This window comes from Halyomorpha halys, unplaced genomic scaffold (assembly GCF_000696795.3).
Source record: "Halyomorpha halys isolate HHAL.00 unplaced genomic scaffold, Hhal_1.1 Scaffold249.1, whole genome shotgun sequence".
Taxonomy (NCBI): Eukaryota; Metazoa; Arthropoda; class Insecta; order Hemiptera; family Pentatomidae; genus Halyomorpha; species Halyomorpha halys.
The window spans coordinates 1,047,861-1,072,854 of record NW_027104890.1 but is presented as its reverse complement, the minus strand read 5'-3'; the positions used below and the strand labels follow the sequence as shown (position 1 = coordinate 1,072,854).

At 27.8% G+C, this 24,994-nt stretch overlaps 2 protein-coding genes across 7 annotated transcripts in view; one reads left to right on the top strand and one right to left on the bottom strand.

Moving 5' to 3' along the window:
- Positions 1-942: 942 nt before the first annotated feature.
- LOC106680181 (myosin light chain kinase, smooth muscle) overlaps positions 943-24,994 on the bottom strand; it is a 346,841-nt gene continuing 322,789 nt past the window's right edge. For all 4 annotated transcript variants that reach the window (XM_067045717.1, XM_024359903.2, XM_014419703.2 and 1 more), the window contains 9 exons: positions 22,135-22,297; positions 21,917-22,050; positions 20,387-20,681; positions 19,097-19,238; positions 17,747-17,946; positions 17,244-17,396; positions 17,035-17,158; positions 16,349-16,565; positions 943-1,440 (listed from right to left, as the gene is read on the bottom strand). In XM_067045717.1, coding sequence (XP_066901818.1) covers positions 1,295-1,440; positions 16,349-16,565; positions 17,035-17,158; positions 17,244-17,396; positions 17,747-17,946; positions 19,097-19,238; positions 20,387-20,681; positions 21,917-22,050; positions 22,135-22,297 — 1,574 coding nt within the window. In that variant the 3' untranslated portion in view covers positions 943-1,294. The remainder of the gene's footprint in view (positions 1,441-16,348; positions 16,566-17,034; positions 17,159-17,243; positions 17,397-17,746; positions 17,947-19,096; positions 19,239-20,386; positions 20,682-21,916; positions 22,051-22,134; positions 22,298-24,994) is intronic.
- Positions 2,754-14,956, top strand: LOC106680183 (putative leucine-rich repeat-containing protein DDB_G0290503). 3 transcript variants are annotated; one of them, XM_067045768.1, is made up of 17 exons: positions 2,754-2,841; positions 3,109-3,353; positions 3,440-3,642; positions 5,342-5,529; positions 5,708-5,814; positions 6,763-6,907; positions 7,023-7,363; positions 8,650-8,836; positions 9,217-9,456; positions 11,015-11,191; positions 11,337-11,438; positions 11,654-11,695; positions 12,222-12,311; positions 13,202-13,330; positions 14,054-14,164; positions 14,649-14,717; positions 14,809-14,956. In XM_067045768.1, the coding sequence occupies exons 2-17, from the start codon at positions 3,121-3,123 to the stop codon at positions 14,893-14,895; spliced, it is 2,451 nt and encodes an 816-aa protein (XP_066901869.1). In that variant the 5' UTR covers positions 2,754-2,841; positions 3,109-3,120; the 3' UTR covers positions 14,896-14,956. The 3 variants fall into 3 exon arrangements, with proteins under 3 accessions (XP_066901869.1, XP_014275191.2, XP_066901867.1); XM_014419705.3 differs by having other exon boundaries at positions 2,755-2,841; positions 3,079-3,353; XM_067045766.1 differs by lacking the exon at positions 2,754-2,841 and having other exon boundaries at positions 3,027-3,353.

Genomic DNA, 24,994 nt, shown 5'->3' with positions numbered 1-24,994 from the left:
ATAAAATAGTTAGATTGATGCAAGTCCATTGTGAGATGGCAGCTTGTACCTGCTGCATGTGTCAACCCTTGCTTTGTCTTTTACATTGGTATAGAATACCATAGAAAGGTCACTTCCTCTATGGTCAGTGTCTGTCGAAATGTGCCAGATGTCTATAGTTTATGCTATATAGTTTATAATGATAGTCTATTTATAATAATAGCTGTTAAATAATATAGCGTTCGTTAACTTGCATGAATCTGAAGTACGAGTAGTTTCAGGTTAAACTTGTCATCGTTGTCGACAAAAGTTTGTTGAATTAATAATTAAAAACTTCTTAACTTTTTCTAAAAAGAAAACACTTCACTTATAGAATTTATTTTCATTAGTTTATTAACATATTATATATTAAGTTCTTGTTTGAGAATAGGCAATTATTTGAAACGCAAAATTCATTTGATTCATTTTCTCAACACTTTTATTTCTCTCCAATGTTTCAGCCAGTATCAAGGGGACTTTAAAATTGATGTATCGAAGTTAAAATGTTTTTTTCTATTACAGGGTATTATGCCCAAGTTAAATCATAAACAATTATATTTTTATTATAATTACTTCAATTATTAAACACATTAGGCTAGACTTATTTATTATTATTTTAAAATAATTTTACTACTTATATTTGAAGAAAACATCAATAATGTGCTATTGGAATGATTGCACTTATTTCCAATAATTAGTTGGAGTATTTAATTTAATCAGTTTGAAGCAAAATTATAGAAATTTTATTTCTAAAAAAGTGTCATAACTGATGTTACGATTCTGTGATAAAATTAAAATTGTTATGAAGATTCTCGACGAAAATCTTTAAGCATATTTGGGCCTATGTGTGCACAAACTTTACATCCGTCCCTGTTCCTCAGAGTCCTGAAATTTGAACTACCACAGGATAAAATATTTCAGAGGCAATGATTAAAATATTTTTATTTGAAAACATTATTATTTCAAATAATAATTATTAAGTAATAAAATTTTATGTTTTCATTAATAAATACATATTTGGTATAGAGGAATAAAATACAATTATGATCATATATATTTATATGAGACTAAGTTGACTAAAATACACATTTTACGAATAATAAAATTTCTAATGCATAATATTAAAATTTTTTTTCTTCCATTTTATGTTTTTCGTTTAAATATTCAGGTACAAACAAACATAGACTATTGCATTAATCAAATTTTTGTCAGAGTTAAATATTGTACTTAATTATCTATTTATAATAAACTCTTATATACAAGTTTCTTATTCCAGCTACCTATTCCAAAAGGCAAACGCCTTTTGAATGTTTTCGGAACCTGGAATTTTTTTCTGTCGTAGTTTCGGTATTTCAGGTTGCGTTACTTTGAGAATTGGTGATTTATTGGAAATCACCCTTTCACTGATTTTCTCCTCGATCTCTGAAACATTGAAATAATCCATTAATATTTTTTATATTGATACCTAAATATAATTGATGTCTATATCACAAATGAACACCAAAAGGCAAACAAGATACTAACGTCGTATCAAATACAATAAAAGTAGTAGTTACGGTAGCAAGGTTGAGAATCAAGCACTCAAAATATACGCAAAGTAACCCAACGGAAGGAAAATTATCTACCTAAAAGATAACCATTGCCGCAACGACTGACAATCAGATCCATATACATGTGAACAGCTCTAGTAAGCAAGAAGAAAAAAATGGAATCAGCAGCCAAGACTTAGGCAGAGTTAATTGGAAATGAGGTCAAATATCAGAAACAAAATATACAATGTCAGAAGACAGAACATTTAAGGAATTGTAATTTTTTAAATAATACCTCTAGACTAATGTAGCGACATTTGTTACCAAAATATTAAAATAAATTAATAAAAAACATGAAAAGTGAAATTTGTAACAGATCTCTGCGATTCATTCTATCCCACAAACGCCCAGAAGGCATGAATGTTCTCATGTTTCTGGAAGACATGGAGACCCAACCCTTAGTGGTATTTGGGTGCCCGGAGGAAAGGACTAATCAAATTTTTTAAAGTATTTCTTTTCAACAGTAAAATAAACAGAGATAATCGATAATTTATTGGTAATATCGATAGTTACAACTTTTGAAGTAACCAAAGTCAATACTCAGCTGGGGTATTGGTAAAGATAGGTACTTGGAGGCCCCCTTACAAACCTCTTGGTTATCATGAAAATGGAAATCAGCCTATTATCAGAATTAAAATTTAATCATAAATATATTTAAATGGAATATTTAAGCCCATTATGAAAACTGGAATGCAAAATAGCACATTTAATGCAAATAATACACAATATGAGGAATAAATTATTTGATAAATACATTAGAATAGTGTATGATACTATTATGTATTATTAAAACTTAAGTAATAATATTCACAAATAAAAATAACAAAATTAACGTGAATCAGTCAGCAACAGTTCATCTGAAAAAAAGACTTCTGTTATGAAGTAATATGAACATCCCCACCCCCTCTTCACTTCCAGTGTGTTGAATGAATAAGTTATTTAATGACAAATAAGTGACCATTGTTTAAACTAGAAAATTATATTGTAATGCCACATTAATTTATTTAATTTATTGAGTTTCAAACAGTTTCTAATGAACTCAAAGGAATTAATTCAAGAAACCTTGATGCTTGGTAATTTAATAATTAGGTTGGCAAAACTGTTAGCTGTAGTTTCTAATAAAAAGTTGAACATTTGATTTTCATATCTTGTCTAGCAAATTACCAAGTAAGGTATAAGTGTATATATTTTTTCACAAGTAGTAATCAGTATAGTATTATAGGTTAATAATAAGGTAAGTTAAAATTAAATGTTAAAAATAAATAGGGATTACCATTTGTAAGTTTTTTAAACTCATTATTTTTATCTTGAAAAATAAATTATGATACAAATTAAAAAAAAAAAAAACATAACTACTACTATCTTTAAGTACTATTATTATCTTTAATAATAACTACTATTTACTTTAATTTAACTACTATTAATGAATTAGTTAACTATTATTTCTATAACTACTGTTATCTTTAAATAGGTAAAGTAATATTATTGTCCAATTCACTAGGACAGATTAAAAATGTTTCAAGAAGAGGAGCAAGAACAAAATCAGGATCTAATGTCAATAGACAAAATTGAAGAATCTCATACGCAGCTTGTATATCAAATACAAGAAATCACTGAAGAAAAAGATGCACTTAAGTTAATTACACAAAATCAATTAAAAAACATTAATGAGTTACAAGAAAAATGTGAGGAGTCCTTCATAGCTATTAACCAGCTTCCTGAAAATAGAAATATTGCTTCTGATAGGTAAATAAAAAAAGAAATTGCGTTGTTTATATAATGATTCATGTAATCAAAGTTTACATTATATTAATGCTACTTTCTTACTGTAGATATTATGAAGCCATGACTGAAATTACTAAGTTACAAAACAAACAATTAGAAATTAATGAGCTGTTGAATTTGTCGCTGAAGGAATTTGATGAAAATATGCAATTAACTAATAATGCAAGAATTCTCTTTGATTCAGAAACTAATATTGCAAACCAACGTCGGTTGATTTATCAATCCAGCATAAATGAGATTAAATGCTTAGGTACTTATTTATGTTCTATTTCATTAAAATTTTTAATTTATTTTTAGTGTAATGATAATAAAGGAATTATTTTGTTATCGTCTAGTTAATGTGTTGTTATAATAAAATTAGATTAGTATAGCTAAAATTAGTATTACTCAACCAAGTTTGTATTTCAGTGGTTCATATTTGAAGCTTTTGAAACAAGAAAGTATTAACTGATTTCTTGACAAAAATTTTTGTTTTTTCTATTCTAAATAAATAAGAATAAGATTCTGTTTAGATGAATGCACTTAACAGAATCCTGATATTTTAAATAATGGGAATAAAAAAAGAAATCGTCAGAAAGCTAGTTAACATCTTTGAATATTTAGTTAACATATGAAAAATATTTAAGGTTTACATTCATTAAAATTGAAAGGCAAAATTATTTCAGAAATTTCAATCAACAAAAAAAATGCTCTATGTTTTGGCTAATATGCCATCCTCAGAAAAAATTTTTTTTTGAAGCTATACATTCCAGTACATACTGATAGATTCAAAGTTACAAGGTAGAGGAGTTTGATAGCATATTCTTCTTCTAATGGCTTCATTTGGATTACCAAAAAAAAATCTAAATATTATTTTTAAATTTTGGTGAAGTCTGGAAACATAATATTAATAATTAAGAAAAATTAGATATTTACTTTTTTACATCAACTTAATATTTCACTATAGTACCCCCATCATCAGAAATATTTATCTTATAATCCACACTCAATTTTGGGTTCAAGGTGCTGAGAAAGGTAGTTACTTTTATCTAGGGAAAACCTAGAGACTAGTTCTCACTCAAAACTAGGGAAGTAGCCGAGTAGCTTGAAAAACTATAAGTGGAGACCTCGAAGAGGCTACTGCCAAGACCATCCGTGCACAGTGAAAAACCGCATCCTGCCCAAAGTGGCCCTGCTTCCGAGTGATTACAGTGGATCTAGACCGAGACGTTGATGAATATCCCTGGTAGCAGGCAGCAGTGCTACCAGTATTGGCATGGAGCCAAAGACAGTAGGGATCGGCTGAAGTCCTGACCAGATAATCAACTGTGAGGGTACAAACCCTACAAATGACGTAGAAGTCGGAGATGTTGGCCAAAAGGTGCACATAGTCCCTTGACATCTTTCATGATGGTCAAGGAAAACTGGACATCACACATTTCTTCCCAAAATGGCTATAGTTTCTCTTGTCAATTCATGCTGGAAAGAATGAAGAAGAAGAACAATCCACACTCAATGACTAAAACAATACCTATACCCTGAGGATTGTGGGATATAAGACAGTATTTTATTAACAGCAATAACAATAGGAGTTGTAGTGAAAATTATAAGAGAAATATTTCAAAAGATGGGGTGTACTACTCCAAAAACTCAAATGATGTAAAAAGTGAATGACTAAAACTTGAAATTAAAAGGAAGCTGAGGATTGTTTAATAATTAGTATTATCTTAAAAAATTAATTAGTAAATAACAAATATATTTTTCAAAATGAATTCTATCAGTTCAATATAATTTAGATATCATTGAATAATTTTAAGAAACAAACTTTGATTATATTTAAAACTACTTGTCTGTAAACTATAGATTAATTGAGGAAGACATAATGTACTATTAAATAAATAATTTTTGACTGATATTTGCCAATAGCTAATAGATTTATTTTTCTCTTAAATACTTGAAAATAAAAATAGGTGAAAAGAATATTATGAATCTCAAAGAAAGTATAAACGACAAATCAGCCCTCCTGGAAACTGTTAACAAACATTTGAATGCTCTAAATGTTTCAAAAATATCTCTAGAAAATGAACTAGAGCAAATAAGTGAAAACAAGAGCAAAATTAGCTTAATGAATAATGATCTTCGGCAACAATGCTCAGAGGTAAGTTTTATAAAATTTATTTACAGTATAAGAAAATTCTGTTCATCCTGATGTTCTCTGTCAAATTCAGTCATTTACACTTCCTAAATGACATAATCAAATTAGGTTATTTAAAAGTGATTAACTTTAATTTTAGTATTAACTGGTGAATGTACATTATTTATTAATATTTTTTTAGGTAGAAGAGGAAGTAAGAAAATTCAGTGAAGAAGTGAAAATCCTAGAGAATGATATGCTGTCCAAACAAGATTTTCTGAATTATGAAATGGAACACCTCAAAATAGAGTATTTTTTATTTTATTTTTTGGTTGAAGTAAATTTAAGATGTGGAATTTTTTCTATCAATTAGCACTAAATGACATTACAATGATATATTATTTCTAATCATATTATGAAAACCTGTAAGAATCTTTCTATTATTAAAAAAAAAAAATAGTGTTAGATAACAAAAAAAATAAGTTTGTTTTTTCATTGTAAAGTTACTCATACAAAGTTACAGTTGCAGATAATAGATATTGGAAACTCAGCATCAATACTGTTTTTCACATACTTTTTTTAACACACCATAAATGCTAGGATATGGTAAATTAAGAACGTCAAAACATCACATTATTTCATAAAATAATATAGTAAAATTTTTATGAACAATTTTTTTTTAGATTAAGTGGTCATTTTTATTACGAAGATTGATAATAAATTGTGAATATGAAAGCATTTTATTTTTTACCTCAGATTTGAGATGAGAATTTTTTTACTTCATTTATTTAAATTTATTAATTTTAAGCCAAATCACATTGATTAACTTTTATTTCATCGAATCGCCAAAGAATCCATGACCCAAACATTTATAAAATCTATATTTTTAAAAGTTGTAAAGTATTCAAAAGCCGTTTTAGTCATAAGTATAAAGATTTTTTTTCAAAATCATATTTGAAATCATAATTTAATTAATTAATAACATATTTTATTAGTGAGTTCATATTCTGATAGTATTTTTATTTTAATCAACTCTAATAAAATGTATTCATAAGTAATATAATAAATTAATTACATTAACTGATAGTGGTATATTGATGTGATAATAAAAGAAAAATTCATTTCATAATGCACCAGGATACATTTTAGAGAATGTATTTATTTTTTTTTTTTGGTACAATAAAAATACGTTGTCTACTTAATGTTTGGAATTATTCTCTAAAACGTTACTAATTAGTTATTAAAATTGCTTTGCAGGCTGGAGACAAGTAATAATGATCTGCAACAGCTAGAAGAAGAATTAAATGATATTTCAGCTAAAATTGAGTTTATAAAAAATGAAAATATCCAATTTAAAAATAAGACAAATGAAGCAGAAATGTTATCTAATAACTTAAGAAGTGTAAGGATATTTTTTATATGAAAATGATATTTTCATCAGTACTCTTGGGTTTCTGATTCAATACTAAAAATGTTATCTCAAAATTATGTCAATATAAATAATTTTCATTTTTCAGAGTTTGGAGAGTAAAAGAACAGAAATAAATGCTTTGCAAACAGAATCAGAAAAACGAAAGATTGAAATTACTAATTTAAAAAATATAATTAAAGAAATAGGTGTTCTGGCGACAAAATGTTCAGATAAAGAAGCTCAGATACAAGAATTAATAATAAAAAAAGAATGTTTGATGAATGTAAGCTCTGCTTTAAAAGATAAGTTAAAAATAATCAATGAAAAGATAGATAATGATAACCTCAAATACAAAGCTGTTGTGGATGAAACAGAGGAAAATAAGCATATGCTAATTACTGTTAAAACTAGAACAGACCAGCATGAGAAAGACTTAGACCAACTGAAGTAAGCTAATATTAATTAAATATTACATGATTATAAACACCAAATTACAAGCCAATAAATAGTGTGCCAAATAAATAGTTTATAAATTCTCATAAAATTTAGTTATGAAAATTTCAATAACATAATATACAGAGTTCGATTTTTAGGAATAGAGGAGTTGAAATTTTAATTTTTTGGAGGAAATTCCAAATTATTGATCTAACAAAAATTACTGGCCTGAAAAAGCATTATTATCAATCATTAAAATTTACAATGGTTCTATTAGGAGTACTGTTACAAGTAATATGCTAGGTTCACATACTAAGAAGAGTAATATCAGAACTTTAATTTCAATTCCTCCAAACTACATTTTTTATTAAAGAAAATTTTGAGTGAATGTAGAAGTTTGATACATTTATCATTTGTTGATACTTTAACAAACCAAAAAAAGCTTTGACTGGTGGATTTTTTAAGCACTTTTTTAGTTCTAATACATCTAATTTTAAGATTCACTCAGGACTTTACTTTAGGTAAAAATTATTGTCAAGAATGGAACTAAAGTTGTACAATATAATTCAACAAAGTTTTTAAACTGCCATACATTTCTTTCCTAAAGAGAGATACCACCATGTTGTGCCAGTGCATTATTCCTCAAATCGAGCTCTTTATATATTTATAAAGTTTTTGTATGGGTATATGAAGGCAAATTTCATGTAAATGAACATTTTCATCATCTTCATTTAGATTAATGAAAACAAATCCACAGATACCTCTCATAGGAAGACCATTTTAAGCAAAAGTTGCTGGTTCTGTTATTTATAGATTGTATATTAAAAATAACTCCAGTTTAAGATTTGTCACAAGTATTACCGAAAGAGGAAAAATTAATTTTTTCTTAATTACATTTTATTTTCATTTTCAAAATTAGTTATTATAATGTGCAGTTTGCCTGAGCTAAGGTATAGGTAAATTTCTGAGGTCCATTTTTTTTTTTTTTGGCTCAAGTCCTTCAGTAAAGACTTATACATCCCCAGAGTCGAAATGTCAAAATTAATTTCTTGGGTTCACCATGAAATAAATTTTGACTGACACAGGTGGGATTCGACCCCACGTAGCAAGCACTCTGTGCTTTAAAAGTGAGCACTCTGGTACCCTTGCCTCAGCCCACTCAGCTATCAGGTCCTTCAGTGGTCCATTGTCATTTACATAGTTACGGCCTTCATGTTTCCAAAACTTTAGAATGAGGGGAAATATTATGCTTAATTTGTATGCAATGGTAACATTAATTATTATTATTGTATTGACAGGAAATCATCTGAAGCAAGAATCAGTAGTCTTTCTGTGGAAATAGAGCAGTTAACAATTAATAATTCAAAACTCAGAGAATGCATTACAGAGAAAGAAGGGACAATTGATAACCAGCAAAAAGAACTAGCTGCTTTAAAATCTGAGATAGAAGAAAAGAAAACAACACTGACAGAAAAATTAGAAAAAGTTTGTGATTACATTAATTAATATTAATATCACTTTTGAATGCAATAAAAAAAGTTAGGACTGTAATCCATTGAAAAAATTATGACTGAATTATGATTAAAATTTGTATTGGTTAAATAATATTTTTTAATTTCATTAATGCAGTTTTATTACAAAAAAATGGTACCTCTATTTGTGGGTACCTCTGCAATGCAGGTTTGTGTGTGCGTAATTTCACCTGACCCATGTCATTTTAAGTGCCCACTGTAGGTCTTTTTTAAACAAAAAGAACACAATTAATAAATATTTTATTTACTTATCATTCAATTATATGTTTACCAGTATCATATATTTTTAAATATACTGTTTATTCTTTTTTTTTGTTTTAATTTATTCTACAGACCAAAACCAAAAATGAAGACCTAAATAAAAAATTAGAAGAAGTGAAATTGAAAAAAGAAGATCTGATGAGAGAATTACAAGAAAAAAAAGATGCTCTGAATGAGAGGAAGATATTTAATGAGACAGTTAAAAATATGAGGGAGAAAATTGCTTTAGAGAAAGAAAAGTATGAATCTATTAAACAATCCCATGAAAAGGAAAAGCAGGAACTTCGATCATCATGCAATAAACAATTAGAGGTACATTTGTTATAAAATAAGAGAATAATCGTACATATACAAATATATTATGGTACTATAGATCCTTTTTCCGGGGGTTAATAAGGCATCTTATTACCTTATATACAATAAAATACTTATCTATATTACATTATTTCCTAGCCCAAATATGCTTCTATCACAGCTAGATTATATTAACCACCTGCCATGAGATTTTTCGTTTGAACATCGCCTTTACAAATTTCTTGAAGTTAGACTAGGGACTAAGGTTACCTCTCCAAATAATAATTTTAGTAGGGAGGACTCCCCCTTCTAAAGCTACAGTTTTGGTTATCCCTTCTTTGACACAAGCTCAACTTTGAGTTTATGCCGTGGTTTGTAAGAAGTTGTACTGTTCAGTGGACTATCTTAAACCATTCATTTTTGATCCTTTGACGAACAGTTGTAAGATACTCATGAGTCAGCCTGTCTGTTATGCAGGTATTCCAACTCCTCTGCAATTCAGGAGGGATAATCTCATTAATTTCTCCAGCAATGTCTTTGTATGTTCAGTTGGGACTAACAAAGCAGCTTGTCACCATGTTTGCCTCCAATGTCTATTGAAAGCTATCCTGGTATTACCTACAAGGCTGAAGGTGGTTTTTTACTGTAAGCCTCAGTAATGGACAACAGTATCCTTATTTGTACTTGTTTCAGCAATTTAAGGTCTAAAAATCTCAGATTGTTTCCTCAGAATGGAATCAGATGTAGAAAAAGCAATTGGCAAGAAAGTAGCTATGTAGTACATTTCTCAGCAACTGTATTTGGGGCGACAGGTCATTCCTGTTATGCGAATACAGTTATTGTAATCCTGTTATTGAGGAAGCTGTTGTGTGTGGAAAACAGTTTTTCTCTTCATGTCCTTTAGATGATTGGTACAACTGCCCATTTTGCCCATGAGTGTGCCCAGGAACCTCACTACCTCTGATGGTTTTATCATTATGTCTCCCATCATTAATCAGGGAAGGAATTAGCTCACTCATGAGCTTGCCTCAATTCCCCTACTAATTTTGTTCAATTATGCAGATGGAGTGCATCCTGCAGCTTGAAAATTAGCCAATAGGTAGTTTATATTAATAATCCACAGTGGGTGTCCCAAACGAGATCCTTGGGCACAATCACGTTGTATCAATCTCTCTCTCTTTTTCCTCAACTAAAAGGAGTAGTAATAAGGAATATTGAATGAGCTACAAATTAGAGCGATTTAATCTTGTGTTTTCTTGAGAGCAATTTTTAAACATGAAAATAGATATTATCATAGAGCTCTATAGGCAAGACTTTGAAGTTCTTTCACACCTTCGATTTGTTTAGTAACCATATAACTGACTGATTATTACTTTTTTGTTCACTTTTGCTACTTAACATCTTATTTTTCCCCAATTTAAAGATTTTTAGAGAAATTAATTTTAAAAAAAATTACAAGTTTTTAAAAAAGTACAAGATTTAAAAGAATGCACTATTTAACAATCGAGTATTCTCTTTGACAGTAAATATAATAAAATTGGTATCAATTATTGTTTGTCTATTTGGTTAACTATAGGAAACAATTCAGAAGTTACAAACCCTAAAAAATGAAGAAATTAAACAATGGGAAACAGTTCGGGACCGTGCTGGAAAAGCTGAATTCAGTTATTACAGGGTGAAGAGTCAAGCTCAAAGACTAAAAGCTGAAGTGAGTTTTTTAAATGAAAATCTTAAGACCTACAATTGTGAAAATGTAAGTACACTGGATCTTGCAGCATCTATTTTTTGAAAATTCAATTTTCTTAATCTGTTGGCTGATGATGTCAATTGGATATAGAATTATTTAATGCTTCAATACCTAAATATTTTTTAAGAATTGTATTTCTTTTTGGAAATAGGAGATGCTGAAGATGCTAATTGGATGGATTAACAATGATGTATCTGCATCAGATGCAGAAAGTACAAGATCGAAAAATAAGGAAAATCCTGGTGTATTAAATGTGAGAATATATTATATTTTAAGTTTGATTGAAATAGTTTATGACAGTAAAATGTGATGAATTAGGTTTTATTTTATGCATATCAAAATGGCAATTTCACTTGCAATTCACTGTTAATATTTGTAATCTTCAGAATTTGTTGCATACTCCTTCTAATTAATTATTTTAAGGAAATAAAAATCTCAAATTAATTGTTCTTTTATAAACAATTTCAGGATATGGCATTCAGTTCAGTGAAATCTGATAGCTCATTTGATGTGAGTATTGATATTTAAAGAATTTGCTTATCACATAGTAAGATTTAAGACAGAAAAATTATGTTCTAATGATAAACCACAATCCTACAGGTGGATCTGTTAGAACCTGTAACACTTTTCATATAATATCATATGTTAAATATTTCTATATTTATTAAATTAATACAGTTAAATATTAAATATTTATTGCTGTACTTATTTATTTGTTTATGGTGGATATGGATTATAAAATTCAAAAAAAAAAAAAAAAGAAAAATCATAAAATAAATTAATTCTGAACACTAAAATGACAGACAAATAAATATCGCTATGGATCTCTCAGACCCACCAGTCACCCAGAGGTTTAAGATTGTTTTTTGAATAGGTTTCTCAGAATTCAGAATTTGAGACTTGTCAAATTAATGGAATATTTAAGAAATTAAAAAAAATAAATAAATAAAGATTTTGTGAAATTTTCCTTGATATTTAATGAATTATTATCATTGAATCAGTTAATTTTTTATTTATTTATTATTATTTTTTGTAGGAAGAAACAGAAAATGAACAAGCAGAAGACTTAGTTATTCAAAAATATCATATGTCCAGAGTGCATGGGCAAGAAGCTGCAAGAGATAAGGTTACTTTTCTTTCTTTGATATCTAGTAAAATATTGTTTTATAATACTTAAACCTCGTCCATGTTATAAGCAAGTGTATCCTCAACAATCTATTAAATAACTTCAGTGATGATTATTTTTAAATTGAATTTAAAAAATCTATTTATTATTTATTTAAACAAATGAATTAATTTCAATAACTGAAATGTATTAAGCTCAAAATGTTGAATCAACATCACTCTGAATTCCAAAATTTTTTACTAAGCATTATTTTATGATTTTATTATTTATCAATTATTAAATCATTATTCATCATCATCAATTATTTATTATTTATTAAAAATTACTCCAAGAATTTAGTTCAGTAGTTTTGGAAAAAAAAAATCTTGATTTTTAAATGACTTTGGTACTAAGCCTTGAAAAATATGTTTCCTCTAATTAAAAAACATTGTGGGTACAGTTATTTATTTTATCAGTTTATGATATGTGCCATGTAGCAATAGTACATCATATCGATTTAAATATTTTTCTTCAACTCTGAAAAAATTACTATCATTACTGTTATACTATCAGCTATGGTTCTTAATCCTCTAAATGCATATAATTATTGCCTGCTTTATTTTTATATCCATTAAAATCATCCCCATCCTGCAAGAACTTTTATTTCTTTAAACACTTTTCTCTTAATATTAGAGCAAACTACTTCAAAATTGTAAAACATCTCCATCTCCTTCCATAAAATATATTATTACTAGTAACTGGAGCAAACTTACAAAACTTTAAATACAAGATTGATTTTTTATTTCATTAGATTATTTATTGTAATTTAAATTTGATAAAATGTATGCCTACAGAGTAGTTCTTAATATGTGTAATAATTTATTATCTGTATTTATGTTTACTGTTTATAGGCCTCTTATTATTGTGTAAGTGAAAGACCAATAGTAATTTCAACAGATAATGTGGGAGGATCTCAAGTATCGAATAATGATAGTTCTCAAACAAAGGAAAGTGAACATGACATAAGTATAAATTCACAGGTATGTCTTAATATTTAACTTTATTTCATTTTATATTTTAGGAAAGACTTGAGTTTTAGTTTTTAGTTGTTTGATTTTTCAATTAAGTCATTAATATTGTTATAGATGAAAATAAAATTTAAATTTCATAACCAAAGTAGAGTGCTTATATATGATCATTTAGTATTCAGTTTCAAGTTTAACTACAACTATGTTAGTTCTTAAAAAAAATTTTTGGAACAATTATTTTTCTATTATTTGCACAAGGACAAAGAAAAAAGAATAGGCAAAGGCTGTGGTTTTCGAAGGGACTGCAATTACACTTTCTATCCAACTAGTTTCAATATTTTTAAATGTTTATATAATAACTCAATCTATTCGCTTACTTAAACATAAATTAAGTATTGGTAATATTTTTGACCGTATGAATGCTACTTAAAACGTTTTCAAAATAATTCAATGAAAATAGTTATACAATGCCATGACCAAGTATGCTGTGCCACAAACGTAGCATTCTCGTATCAAAAATGTTGTCCAATCGCTTCCAGCCTGGGCAGTTTGACTTTTATTTCGTGGGGTGAACCCTCAGAATAAATCTCGACTTTCCCACTCAGGGTAGAATAGGTTGGTCACCCATCTTTCCTGTCTTAAATTGGAAAACCTTAAACCCGAAATTAAAAAAAAGAAAATAGAAATATCATAAAATACTTTTGTAAGCATGAATCTTATGAATAGTCTTTTCAGGAGTCTGGTCCATCTTGGTATAATCCTCCTTCATTTTATCAAGATCAGGCCAAACAGAATGCTGAGAGAAAAACCATAAAGCATAAGATACAAGATACCATTGTTATCAAAGTAAGTTTCTAAAAATGACTAAATCAATCCTTCATTGAATAAACTAATGTCTTTTGAATAACTTCATTTCTTTTGTTTATATGTAGATTACAGCTCTAATCCTTAGATAATTTTTTTAGGTAAATACATAAGTTTAAGTATGCTTGAGTTTTAGTAGTTAGGATTAGAGAAAATGCCATGATCACTTCCCAAAAATGTGTTTTTATTAGAACAAACAATAAAGAAAGGTCAAGTTCTACTTAGAAAGAGGGTGTTTCCTCTAATGGTTGCCTCTAAACATGCTTGGGCATGTGTAGCCACATTTAAGAATATAATTTTTCAGTTTTGAATGACAGTTTTTCCATTTATATATATATTAGTTAGTACTACAGATTATAAAGATATTTAGCTGATTCTTGTAATAGCTACAGAGATATTTATAACTCATAGGAGCCATTTTTTACTTTTTCTAAAAATTATTTTAAAAAATGCTAAAATTTTCCAGGATAGTGGCAGTGAAGATATCAAAATAAAGAGACCAAAAACACCCCAGAAGAAAATATTTACAAAAAGGGTGAGATATTTTAAAATTTACTTTTTATAACACAATGAAAATTCATATGGAATTTAAACCAGAATCAAATTATTATTTATATTTTATATAGGCAACTACCAAATCAAGGAAGAAGCAAAATGAACCTTCCAAGAAGAAAACTATACTAGAAATGGTTATTGATTCATCTTCCAATTAATTTGGAAGCAATTGTAATTATGCCCTAAAAAAAAAACATAATCTTATTATTTATATTACACTAATAGTCAATTTATATTAATGTACTTATTTGTTTATTTCAATTTAGTTCTTCTTTTTTTGTTACAAATAAATAAGAGCCCCCGTTGCTTATAACACTTTTTTGGATTAAACAGAGAATTTTAAAATTAAACTAGCTTTGTCCCACGGTTTTACCCATATTAAATTTGGATTATACAAGCCTGTTTTATTCATATGATGAGTAGATGACCAATTGCAGCTGATTAACTGAATAATACTAAAAATTTATGTGGAAAAACAAAAAGACCAATCATTTTGTTTTTCCAATTGAATGACTAAAAAAAAACAAAAAAAAAAACTGACTTGACAGAAAGTGTCTTCAATGTGTTAGATATTTTTTTAATCTTTGGAAAAAAATATATAAAACATAATATTTATCTATTTATTTTACTTTGTATAAGTAAAAAACTAGGAAAATTGCTTCACAAACATAATGATAACCTGTATTATCATAATAATATACCTGCTTAGCTATAATAGAGGCATTCTGATAGCAAAAAAGTTTTGATTTTATTTTGAAGTGGATGTATTTCAAAGATTGTACTATCGACCAGGGTTACTTTCTCTATTAGGTCATCCTATAGACCATCCTAAAGCTAGCAGGGCTGCCACAAAGTAGTTCTTGTATTCTGTATAATTTACAGATTGTATCAAATATAAAATTTAAAAAAACCTACTTTTGGCTGACATGCCACTATTAAAGTTAACCAGCAATATTTTAATAAGGTTATTTAATTTCTTGATTATTAATTAAAGGTTACTATTTTATTATTATCAAAGGTTATCAAGGTTATTGAACAAAACATCCTTTGAAGTAATAAGTTATAAAGTGTTGTGCAGTCTCATTTCTTACGGAACAAAATCAAAATGGCAATCAACTTGTCTAAATGGTATAAGTTCTATAAATCTTTATTTGCATACAAAAATTTCAAACCTGTAAAAGAGTTTCTGCAGTTCTTTAGTTTCCACTAATATAAAGCTTTTGTGATAATGATTACAGATACGTACCTGTGTTAGCTTTTTATTATGTTTATGGCTACCGCTCCTTTCCTAGGGTCCTAGCATGATTTTATAAAGCTATATTTATAAAATCATAGCTATTTTGTGATTTTATAACGATTTTTCAGTTTGAAGTAAGTTCTTGAATTTCTCAATTTTCAGGGTTTTCAAATTATTGAATTATACCCCTCCCTAATCCCCCTTCCCTACACAAAGACGCCTCTGCATGTGTTAAAAAAGGCAGTTTTAAGTAGTGTTTGAAAATGTCAAAAAGGAAAAAAAAATATTCAATAGGTATTAGTGTTATAATTAATATGTAGTGTATTTTGTTATTCATACTACAGTGTAAAAAATCTCTGATATTATAAAATTACCTTTAGGTTTTATATATTCTTCACATTCCTGTTCCTCTTCTATGGAGGAATCAAGGCCAGGGCCATGAGAACTCAAGCAGGTGTCACTGAATCCTGAATCTGATCTTTCAGAAAAAGCTCTATTTCTGAAATCAGCTGGCTCAGGCTTGGTAGCACCAGCTCCTCGACGGGAAAGTGTAGCCATCCTACCGAGGGCTCGGATAGCATTGCCTGTTTTCTATGTTAACACACCACACAAAAGCACAAAAAACCATGCATTTCAATCAATAAAACAAAAAAAACACACATATATAAAATAAATGCATATAAACTTTCTATGATAAAATAAGTATTAATTTATTTTTCAAAATGGTTCTTTAAAAATTATAATCAATGGGTTGTATTGACTGATAGATGCATTTATATGTGCCTTAACTATTAAATTAAAAAATTGAAAGTTTAATAATAGATTTAAAAAAAAGATTTAAGGTATTGGTTAATATCATATTTGAGTGATATACTCTCTGAAATCCTATTTTTATTTCTTTTTATGCTTTGACAGATTTATTTAAAACTGCTTGTTAGTATCTGCGGGCTGTATCCTTTTTATTAGATGTTAATTAAAAAAAGAAAATACTATCAGTTAAGAAAGCAAATAAAATTCTTAACACTTACTAAGTTATTTAAAAATAGAAAACTTTACATACCTGCCACTTTCTTCTGATAATAAATTTCTTTAATTTATCAGTACTTATTTTCACTTGTGACATTGTGTCATCTGCTTGGGATATCCACCTGTGCCTCAAGCATTCTTCAGCACTCAGTCTATCTCTTCAATAAAAAAAAAATATAATGCATTATATTAAATTGTAATAATATTAGTGTTTTAAAAAGATTTCCTAATTTCGTAACTTACTCTTTCCTTTTGACAAGAAGTTCTGCTATGAAATCTTTGGCATCCTGAGATATATTGTCAAAAGCTTCATCATCATAATCGTATTGTGCACGTGTTATATTTGCAAATGTTTCAGCATCATTTTCTCCCATAAATGGTGATAGTCCTGACAATCTGTGGAAATAAATCAATAACAATTAATATTTTCAAAATCAGGTCGGAGCATGCGAGTATTTGTTTTACTTGATAAAATTATAGGTTTTTGTTGAAAAGTTTAATTCTTTACTTTCATGATACAATAAATTATTAATCTATTTTATATATTGTCTGTTTCATTATATTCTGGCTATTTCATTAGCCCATTTTCTTATTACTTTTTCTGCTTTTGATCAAAATTTTATTTTTGAAATTTAAGCCGAGCACTTATGATTTAAATGATTTTGCATAGATGAGATAATGGTAATATCAATAGCAATTGATAGTCATTGTTACCGTAAAATATATTAAATTCAGTTCATGCTTACAATACATAGGCAATCACACCGACAGACCACATGTCACTTTGGAATCCAACTGGTTCATAGTTTATGATTTCAGGAGGTATGAATTCAGGTGTTCCAAACAGAACTCTTAGTTGGCTATCAGATCTTAGCCTCCTCGCCAATCCAAAATCTATCAGTTTAATCACATGGCAAGATCTGCTAGTGCACATTATGTTCTCCGGCTAAAATTAGAAAAAGAAAATATGCCTTTATAATAAATAATATTATCCATAACATAATGTTAAAATTTCATCAGCAATTTACTTATATATTATTTATATTTTTATTTACTATAAAAATAGAAATATAAGATACAAATTTCAATATTAAAACACTTTTTTGTTAAAAAGGAAAGGCTTCGACAGTCAATATACAGGAATACAGCGTTAGCTTTAAAACAATTAAAATTTGGATGGTCAATAGATCATTTTAGGATTAAAATTTGTAAATTATATTTATTATTATTTAACTGAATGCAGAAAATAATTATAAAATTATTTATAACACTTATATTATTCTATTAACTCAACGATTATAAATATATTGGATCTACAATTGTGGTCCATCTCCATTATCTTTACAAAGAAATAATACAAATTACTCATTTTTGTTATTTACCTTGTTAGCAAATATGTTTAAAACAAATAGAAATTGTTATAGAACATCTCTTTTATTATATTTTCTCAATGGATATAGTTCAACGTTTGACTCAAATAAAACTCAAAAGAAACAAATCTTAATTTTAAGATATTAAGTATTTATACTTAATTTTATAAAAATTTTGAAAATGTTTTTGTTCTTATTAATTTCTTGAGAATTTAATTTGTTTTTTGAAGACTTTAAATCTAAATAATTTACCTAGTCATAGCGAAGTATTTTAAAATATTAGAAAAAAATATTCATTTAAATATTTTTCATTTTGATGAAATACTTAAAATCTAAACTGTTTTATTGAATATTAAATATCTTAAAAAAATTATTTACTATCTGATTTTCAAAATTAAATTTTCATTGGGATTTTTTTTAACATATTTAATAAAACAGTTTAGATTTTATGAATTTAATCAAAATGAAAAATATTAATATTTTTTTCTAACATTTTAAAATACTCCTCTCCTCTATGACTAGGAAAATTGTTTAGGTTTAAAGTCTTTAAATTTAAGAATGGGTCATTCTTATCATCTAATACTTTTGAAAACTTGTAAATTGTTTTAAATGTATTTTGTTGCTATTACCTTTAAATATAAATTTATACTGAATAATAATACATCAACTAATTTTTTATTGCTCTAATTATATGATAAAATAATAATCTGAATGTAGAATGCTTACTTTAAGGTCAAGGTGAACTATATTTTGACTATGAATATATGCTACAGCTTCGCAGATCTGCCTCATAAAAAGAATACAGTCCCTTTCTGTAAGAGTGAAGTCATCATCAACTACTCTTTCAAATAGCTCACCTCCTGAAACACTTTTGGAAAAAATTATTAGTAAAGACAGATTAAATTATGATTTTAAATATTACTTTAGTAAATCTGTTATTACTGATTATCGTTTTCTCTAATTTATTAATAGGAATAATTTGTAATTTAACAAATAAATTTGCATTATATATTGATTATTTAAATTTTTATTTGAATAAAACATATTGAATTTTTTTTTTTATACTATTTTTAAAATATTATTTTACTGATAAATTCAATGAATTAATCCATAAAAATTTTTTTGTAAATATTTAACATCACTGATAAAATTCATTCAATAAAGTTTTAATTCCAATTTTACAAAAATTATATGATTATTGACCATGGTAACAGGATACACAAAATTTTAAATGTAGATCATTCAAGGAAATCAATTAAAAAAACTGATGTTTTAATTAACTAGTTAATGTTAGTTAGGAACCTTAGGATTAATTTATAGTAGTCTATAAAATTTCCAAGAATATAGAATTTTTTTTTTTATAAAGGAATACCATAGATCTAAAATTCCATTATTTGAAGCATAAAAAAGTTAAAATAAAATCTTATAGAAAATTTTAGTTTTTATTCATTGAATTAAACAATTTATTTTTTGAAGATTTTATTGAATCAAGAGGAAGATTGTTTTTCTATCTATTGATTGATAGTTGTCTAGACTGGATTTATATATTTTGCTGCCTCCCCCCCCTCCCCCTTGATACATAGGTCCTGACAGATTTGAGGATTACCGTATATTGTAGTTTTTATCAATTGAAATATAAGAGGTACTACTACTTAGATCCCATATAATACAGCCTAGAGACCCATCTAGATGTAGGATGGAATTGGAAATAGAGAGCTATTAGTATTATAGAATTTATGTTATACAAAAATATGTATGTATATGTATATATGGATAATATACAATGGATTAATTTGCTTCGCTTTGTTACTACACTGAATATAGCTAAGCTATAGTCAATAAATTACACCAAAGAAACAACAATTCTTTTTTATCAAACAATTATAAGCAGAATTATTGTCAAAATATTCTACTGATCAAGAAAAAATAATTAACTTGCTTTTGATTAATTAATGATTGGTTTGAAAATGAAACAATCAGACAATACAAAATAGAAGAAAATTTGAATAGACTTACTATTCTAATATCATGACAATGTCTTTCGGAAGACTATATGCGGCAAAGAGCCTAAGAAGTAGTGGGTGCCTCAGAGAAGTCATGATATCAATTTCATCAGCAACATTTTCTCTATCTTGCCGCTTTAGAGTCCTCACAAATTTAGCAGCTCTTGTTTCTCCATTTTTAACTTCGACTGCACGTTTCACCACACCATATCTTCCCTTGCCAATTTCTTCCAGGATTGTATATTTATCCTCCATGCCTTCACCTGGAGCTATTTCGACTTTATCCCATTTCTCTTCTTCACAAGCATCTAGACAATATAACAATAACAATTAATGACATTTTGGGAAATAAGTCTGAGAATCTTATCGTATAATTATGAATAAGAGGAAAATAGCTTTAAAACTAAATTAATGGTATATTTAAGTGTCATCAATTAATAATAAAAAGGTTCTATTTTTTAAAATTAATTCTCTGAAAATATAAGTATCAATAAATTCTATTTGAAATATTAGGATAGAATTGTTAATTGAATTAATAAAATTGTAATTTAATTAAATTCAATTGTTAATCGAATTAATAAAATTGTAATTTAATTAAATTCAATTGTTAATCGAATTAATAAAATTGTAATTTAATTAAATTCAATTGTTAATTGAATTAATAAAATTGTTGATGAGGAGAAGATGGTTGGGGTTGTGGTCAGAATAAAATTGTTATTTAATTAAGTTGAATTGTTAATTGATGTGTTGATAGATCATATCAATATATATGATATAATAGATTATTCCATTCAAATCATGTAAACAATTGTGTTTCCAATTAAACAAAAATTTCAATATAAAAACATTTATTTTAAAGTTTTCAAAATTAAATTCATCAAAAAATATTGTGAAATGTCTTCTGATCAGATTATTTTTCTAAAGATGTCAAAGAGTCATATTGTCTTACTATGGATCTGTATAACTGATTTCCAGATTATAAGAACAATGAATTGAAATACTCTTAATGATATAATTAGCCAAGGCAGGCATTGAACCATAATTCTGGGGCACATAAAGCTTTAATAATGTGGAGGTTGGACACAAATGGGATAGTTCAAAAAATGTTTTTTCAGCATGAGGCTGTCAAATAACTCTTAGTATAAAAATTTTACAGAAATCAATATTCTTCAATCAAGTACTACATTTAAGATTATGACTTCAAGCAGTGAAGTTAAATTATAGATATGTAATAATTGTATGTTATTAATTTTAAAATAAATCTTGTTAATTACAATGGATAGTATAATAGTATTTTACTATCCATTGAAATTAATTTTAATAATTAAAATAACAGAAATAACCAACCATCTCAATATTTCTAACAAATACTTGTGTTTGCTATCTTAAAATTATTTCTTAAAGAAAAAAGTCGTTAGAGCAAATATTAAACAATTCATTAATATATTATGAAGTCCTACAGGCTTAATAAATTCTAGTCCATTGGGAGTTACCATTTATTTATAAGAGTGTTGTATAATTAACAATATGATTTATGAATTACCAATATGTGTGACTGTGAATGGATGTGAAGGAGGACCTGGGTCACTTGGACCATGAGCATTGTGAGATCGAACTCTAAAACTGTAGCTGGTTCCAGGACTGAGACCTTTGACTGTTTGGGACAATCTATCACAGCTATAGAGAAAATAATACAAAATAAATAAATTATAATACTGATAACTATTTTTTGAAACAATGAAATTAATAAGATGATAATACCAATGTGCCACAGTGGTCCATAGGGTGTTGTCTTCAGATAATTCTATTGTGTATCCAGTGATCATAGCACCTCCATCGTAGTGAGGGCTGGACCAAGTGATTGTTACTCCACCACTATGGGCAATTGTGACACTGGGCCGACCTGCTGGTGGATCTGGAGCACCTGTTAGTAATATTTTCATTAAAAATAATGCACGATGAAGCTAAGAGTGAGATATATTATTTGATGAATAGTATTTTCAATTCAAAATAAAAACAGCAGTAATGTAACAAATAATAATATTTGTTTCTAAGAGGCATTTTTAATTTTTTTTTATATTGAAATAACACATTCTGCCACACTCAAGGGCAATCGGTATTAGGAATGTAAGTCCACAACCATACCATATATACATGTTAACTAAAAAAGTAAACAAATAATACAACAATGCGAAATATTGTTAACAATAACAAAAAATGCAATAAAATAATTAAGTATAAACTAAAATGGATACAAATAAAAGTATACATACACATCATAAGTAAAAAGAGATAGATAACTGAATTATATAATAAAAAAATAAGAAAGCAGCTAAAGTAAATAATTTAAATAAAATCTTGAATACAATCATACCTATTTACAATATTTACATTCTGCTGAGGGAACCCCAAATCAAGCCCTTCCACCCAAATGTGAATGACAAGGCAAAACTGTTTTGCTCCCAGTCGCTTTATTGGTATTGAGAGAAGTATTGCAATTTTCTAAAAATAATATGGTTCGCAAAGATAGTATTTACAATTTATTTCAGGCCTCCCTGCATAAATTGAATTTTGGCATCCTTTATTAGTGCTATATTTTTTATATCTTGTTAAGTTTGGACATCTGTGAATATATTCTGCATTCATGTCCTTCCCTGAGTTGCAAACAACAAACAAGTTTGTTTACTGAACATATCTAATATGTGTTTTACTGAAACAAGCCTGAGGTATGTTAAGTTCTGAGTCAATCCTGCAGTTCACTATGAAATTCTTCTAGAGATATCTTCAGCAAGGAACTAAATGGAGAAAACTGTATTACAATCTTTTCCAAAATTAAAGTAAATCAAACTACTTCACTTTGGTTTTTTCTTTGATATTTACCCATTTAATGGACATAATGAGATGTTTGAACAAAAAAAAGTCCTTACTTACTCTTCAAAAAATTAATTTGGTATTAAAAATTCCGGTAAAACATTACTCAAAAATAATATTATAGTCCAAATTGCTTATATAATTTACTTAGGTAGGTAAGTTTTTTAAATATGTCTAAGAAAAGGGTAATTTTCAGTTACGTAGGGGAAATCTGATCAAAATTTTGGGGAAATTTTTGAACTTGCCTCTTCCCTAATAATTTGTTGCAGCAACCCGATTGAATCATTGAAGATATAAGTGATAATTGAAGCTTCGTAAAAATAAAAAGTTAAATATTGATTGAACTTAATACACTAATACAACTGTACCAAATTTTCATTTTATTCATTTCAACAACTTTCGTTAAAATATTAATTTACAAAATAAACAATGATATCATAGTGGTTCTACATCTTAAATAACCTAAGGCATGACAAAAAAGTACTGTGTTTGGCTATACAATAATTTTTCTTTTCGAAAATCTCTAATTTTTTTTAGTTAGGTAACGGTCCCATCGCCTGGCTCTCCAGATCACAATCAGCCAATAATCCTCCAGGTTGGGGGTGCAGGGTCCATCTCCTTCATCAAAGAAACTGAATGAATATTGAATATCGGAATGATCAAGGGCAACAACATTGGCAAGGAAAAGGACTTAGTCATGGAAAGTGATAATTTGGTGTTGCAAAAAAATGAGAAAAATATTTGCTTCCATACAGGGTTGAAGTAATGGCCCTTCAGGAGTTAAAAGGAGAGGCACAGAACTAACCAAGCTGAAGGAGCACACAATAATAAACAGTAGTTTATTCTGGGAACAGAACTCACTTTTACATTCCCCACAATATGCTTTCGTTTCAAAGCGATCAATGAAGGATAAATTCAATCAGAATGAAAATAATCTTAGGGGATTCTAATGCTAAAATTGGGAAAGAAGAAATTTAAATTGGCAGGCACAGAATACATGACATGATGAAGGTACTGACAATGGTATTACGTCAATTTACTTCGCGGCTTGCGGCCATAGTCGCTTTTATTTTTGTTAAGTCATTAGTAATGTGTTTTGCTGAGTAAAAAAAAATTATCGAAAAGCCATTTAATCCAAATCTTTGTCCAAATTCAAAAAATGATGCTCTTGGAAAATATACCTATAACAGCCTAGTTAAACCCTAAGTTAAAAAAAAAAATGGAATAATGTAAATGCAAATCTGACTTAAACCCATTTTCCTAATTGCATAAAATGATTAGAGCTAAGAGTTATACCATTGTTTCGTATGGTAGATTTGACTATGGAAGTATGGCCATATCTCAATATTTGAGTAACACCATTTTTCCTTTCACTAACTCATTGGGACAATGTATTTATAACTTTCAGAAGATATTCTAAAGCCCACAACAAATCACTCGGGTCAGAATGGTCCTCCAAGAACCGGCTCGGGCAATTCCATACATCCCGCAGCAATGTATTCGACAAACACTGAATTATTTAAAGCTTCGCTGCCGTGTGTTAAATATGGAACAGTGCTAAATTACATATTATCATATAATTGCTTGTACAATTTATTTTCCATCAGAAGCAGGGAATTTATCGCCCATCCTTGTAATATTGCTAGACCGCTTTACTGTATAACTTCCAAGTGAGCTGATTTTTATTAATTGGAGTTATTGAAGAATATTAGAAATGTTAAAACATTATATCTGCATTATATATATATAT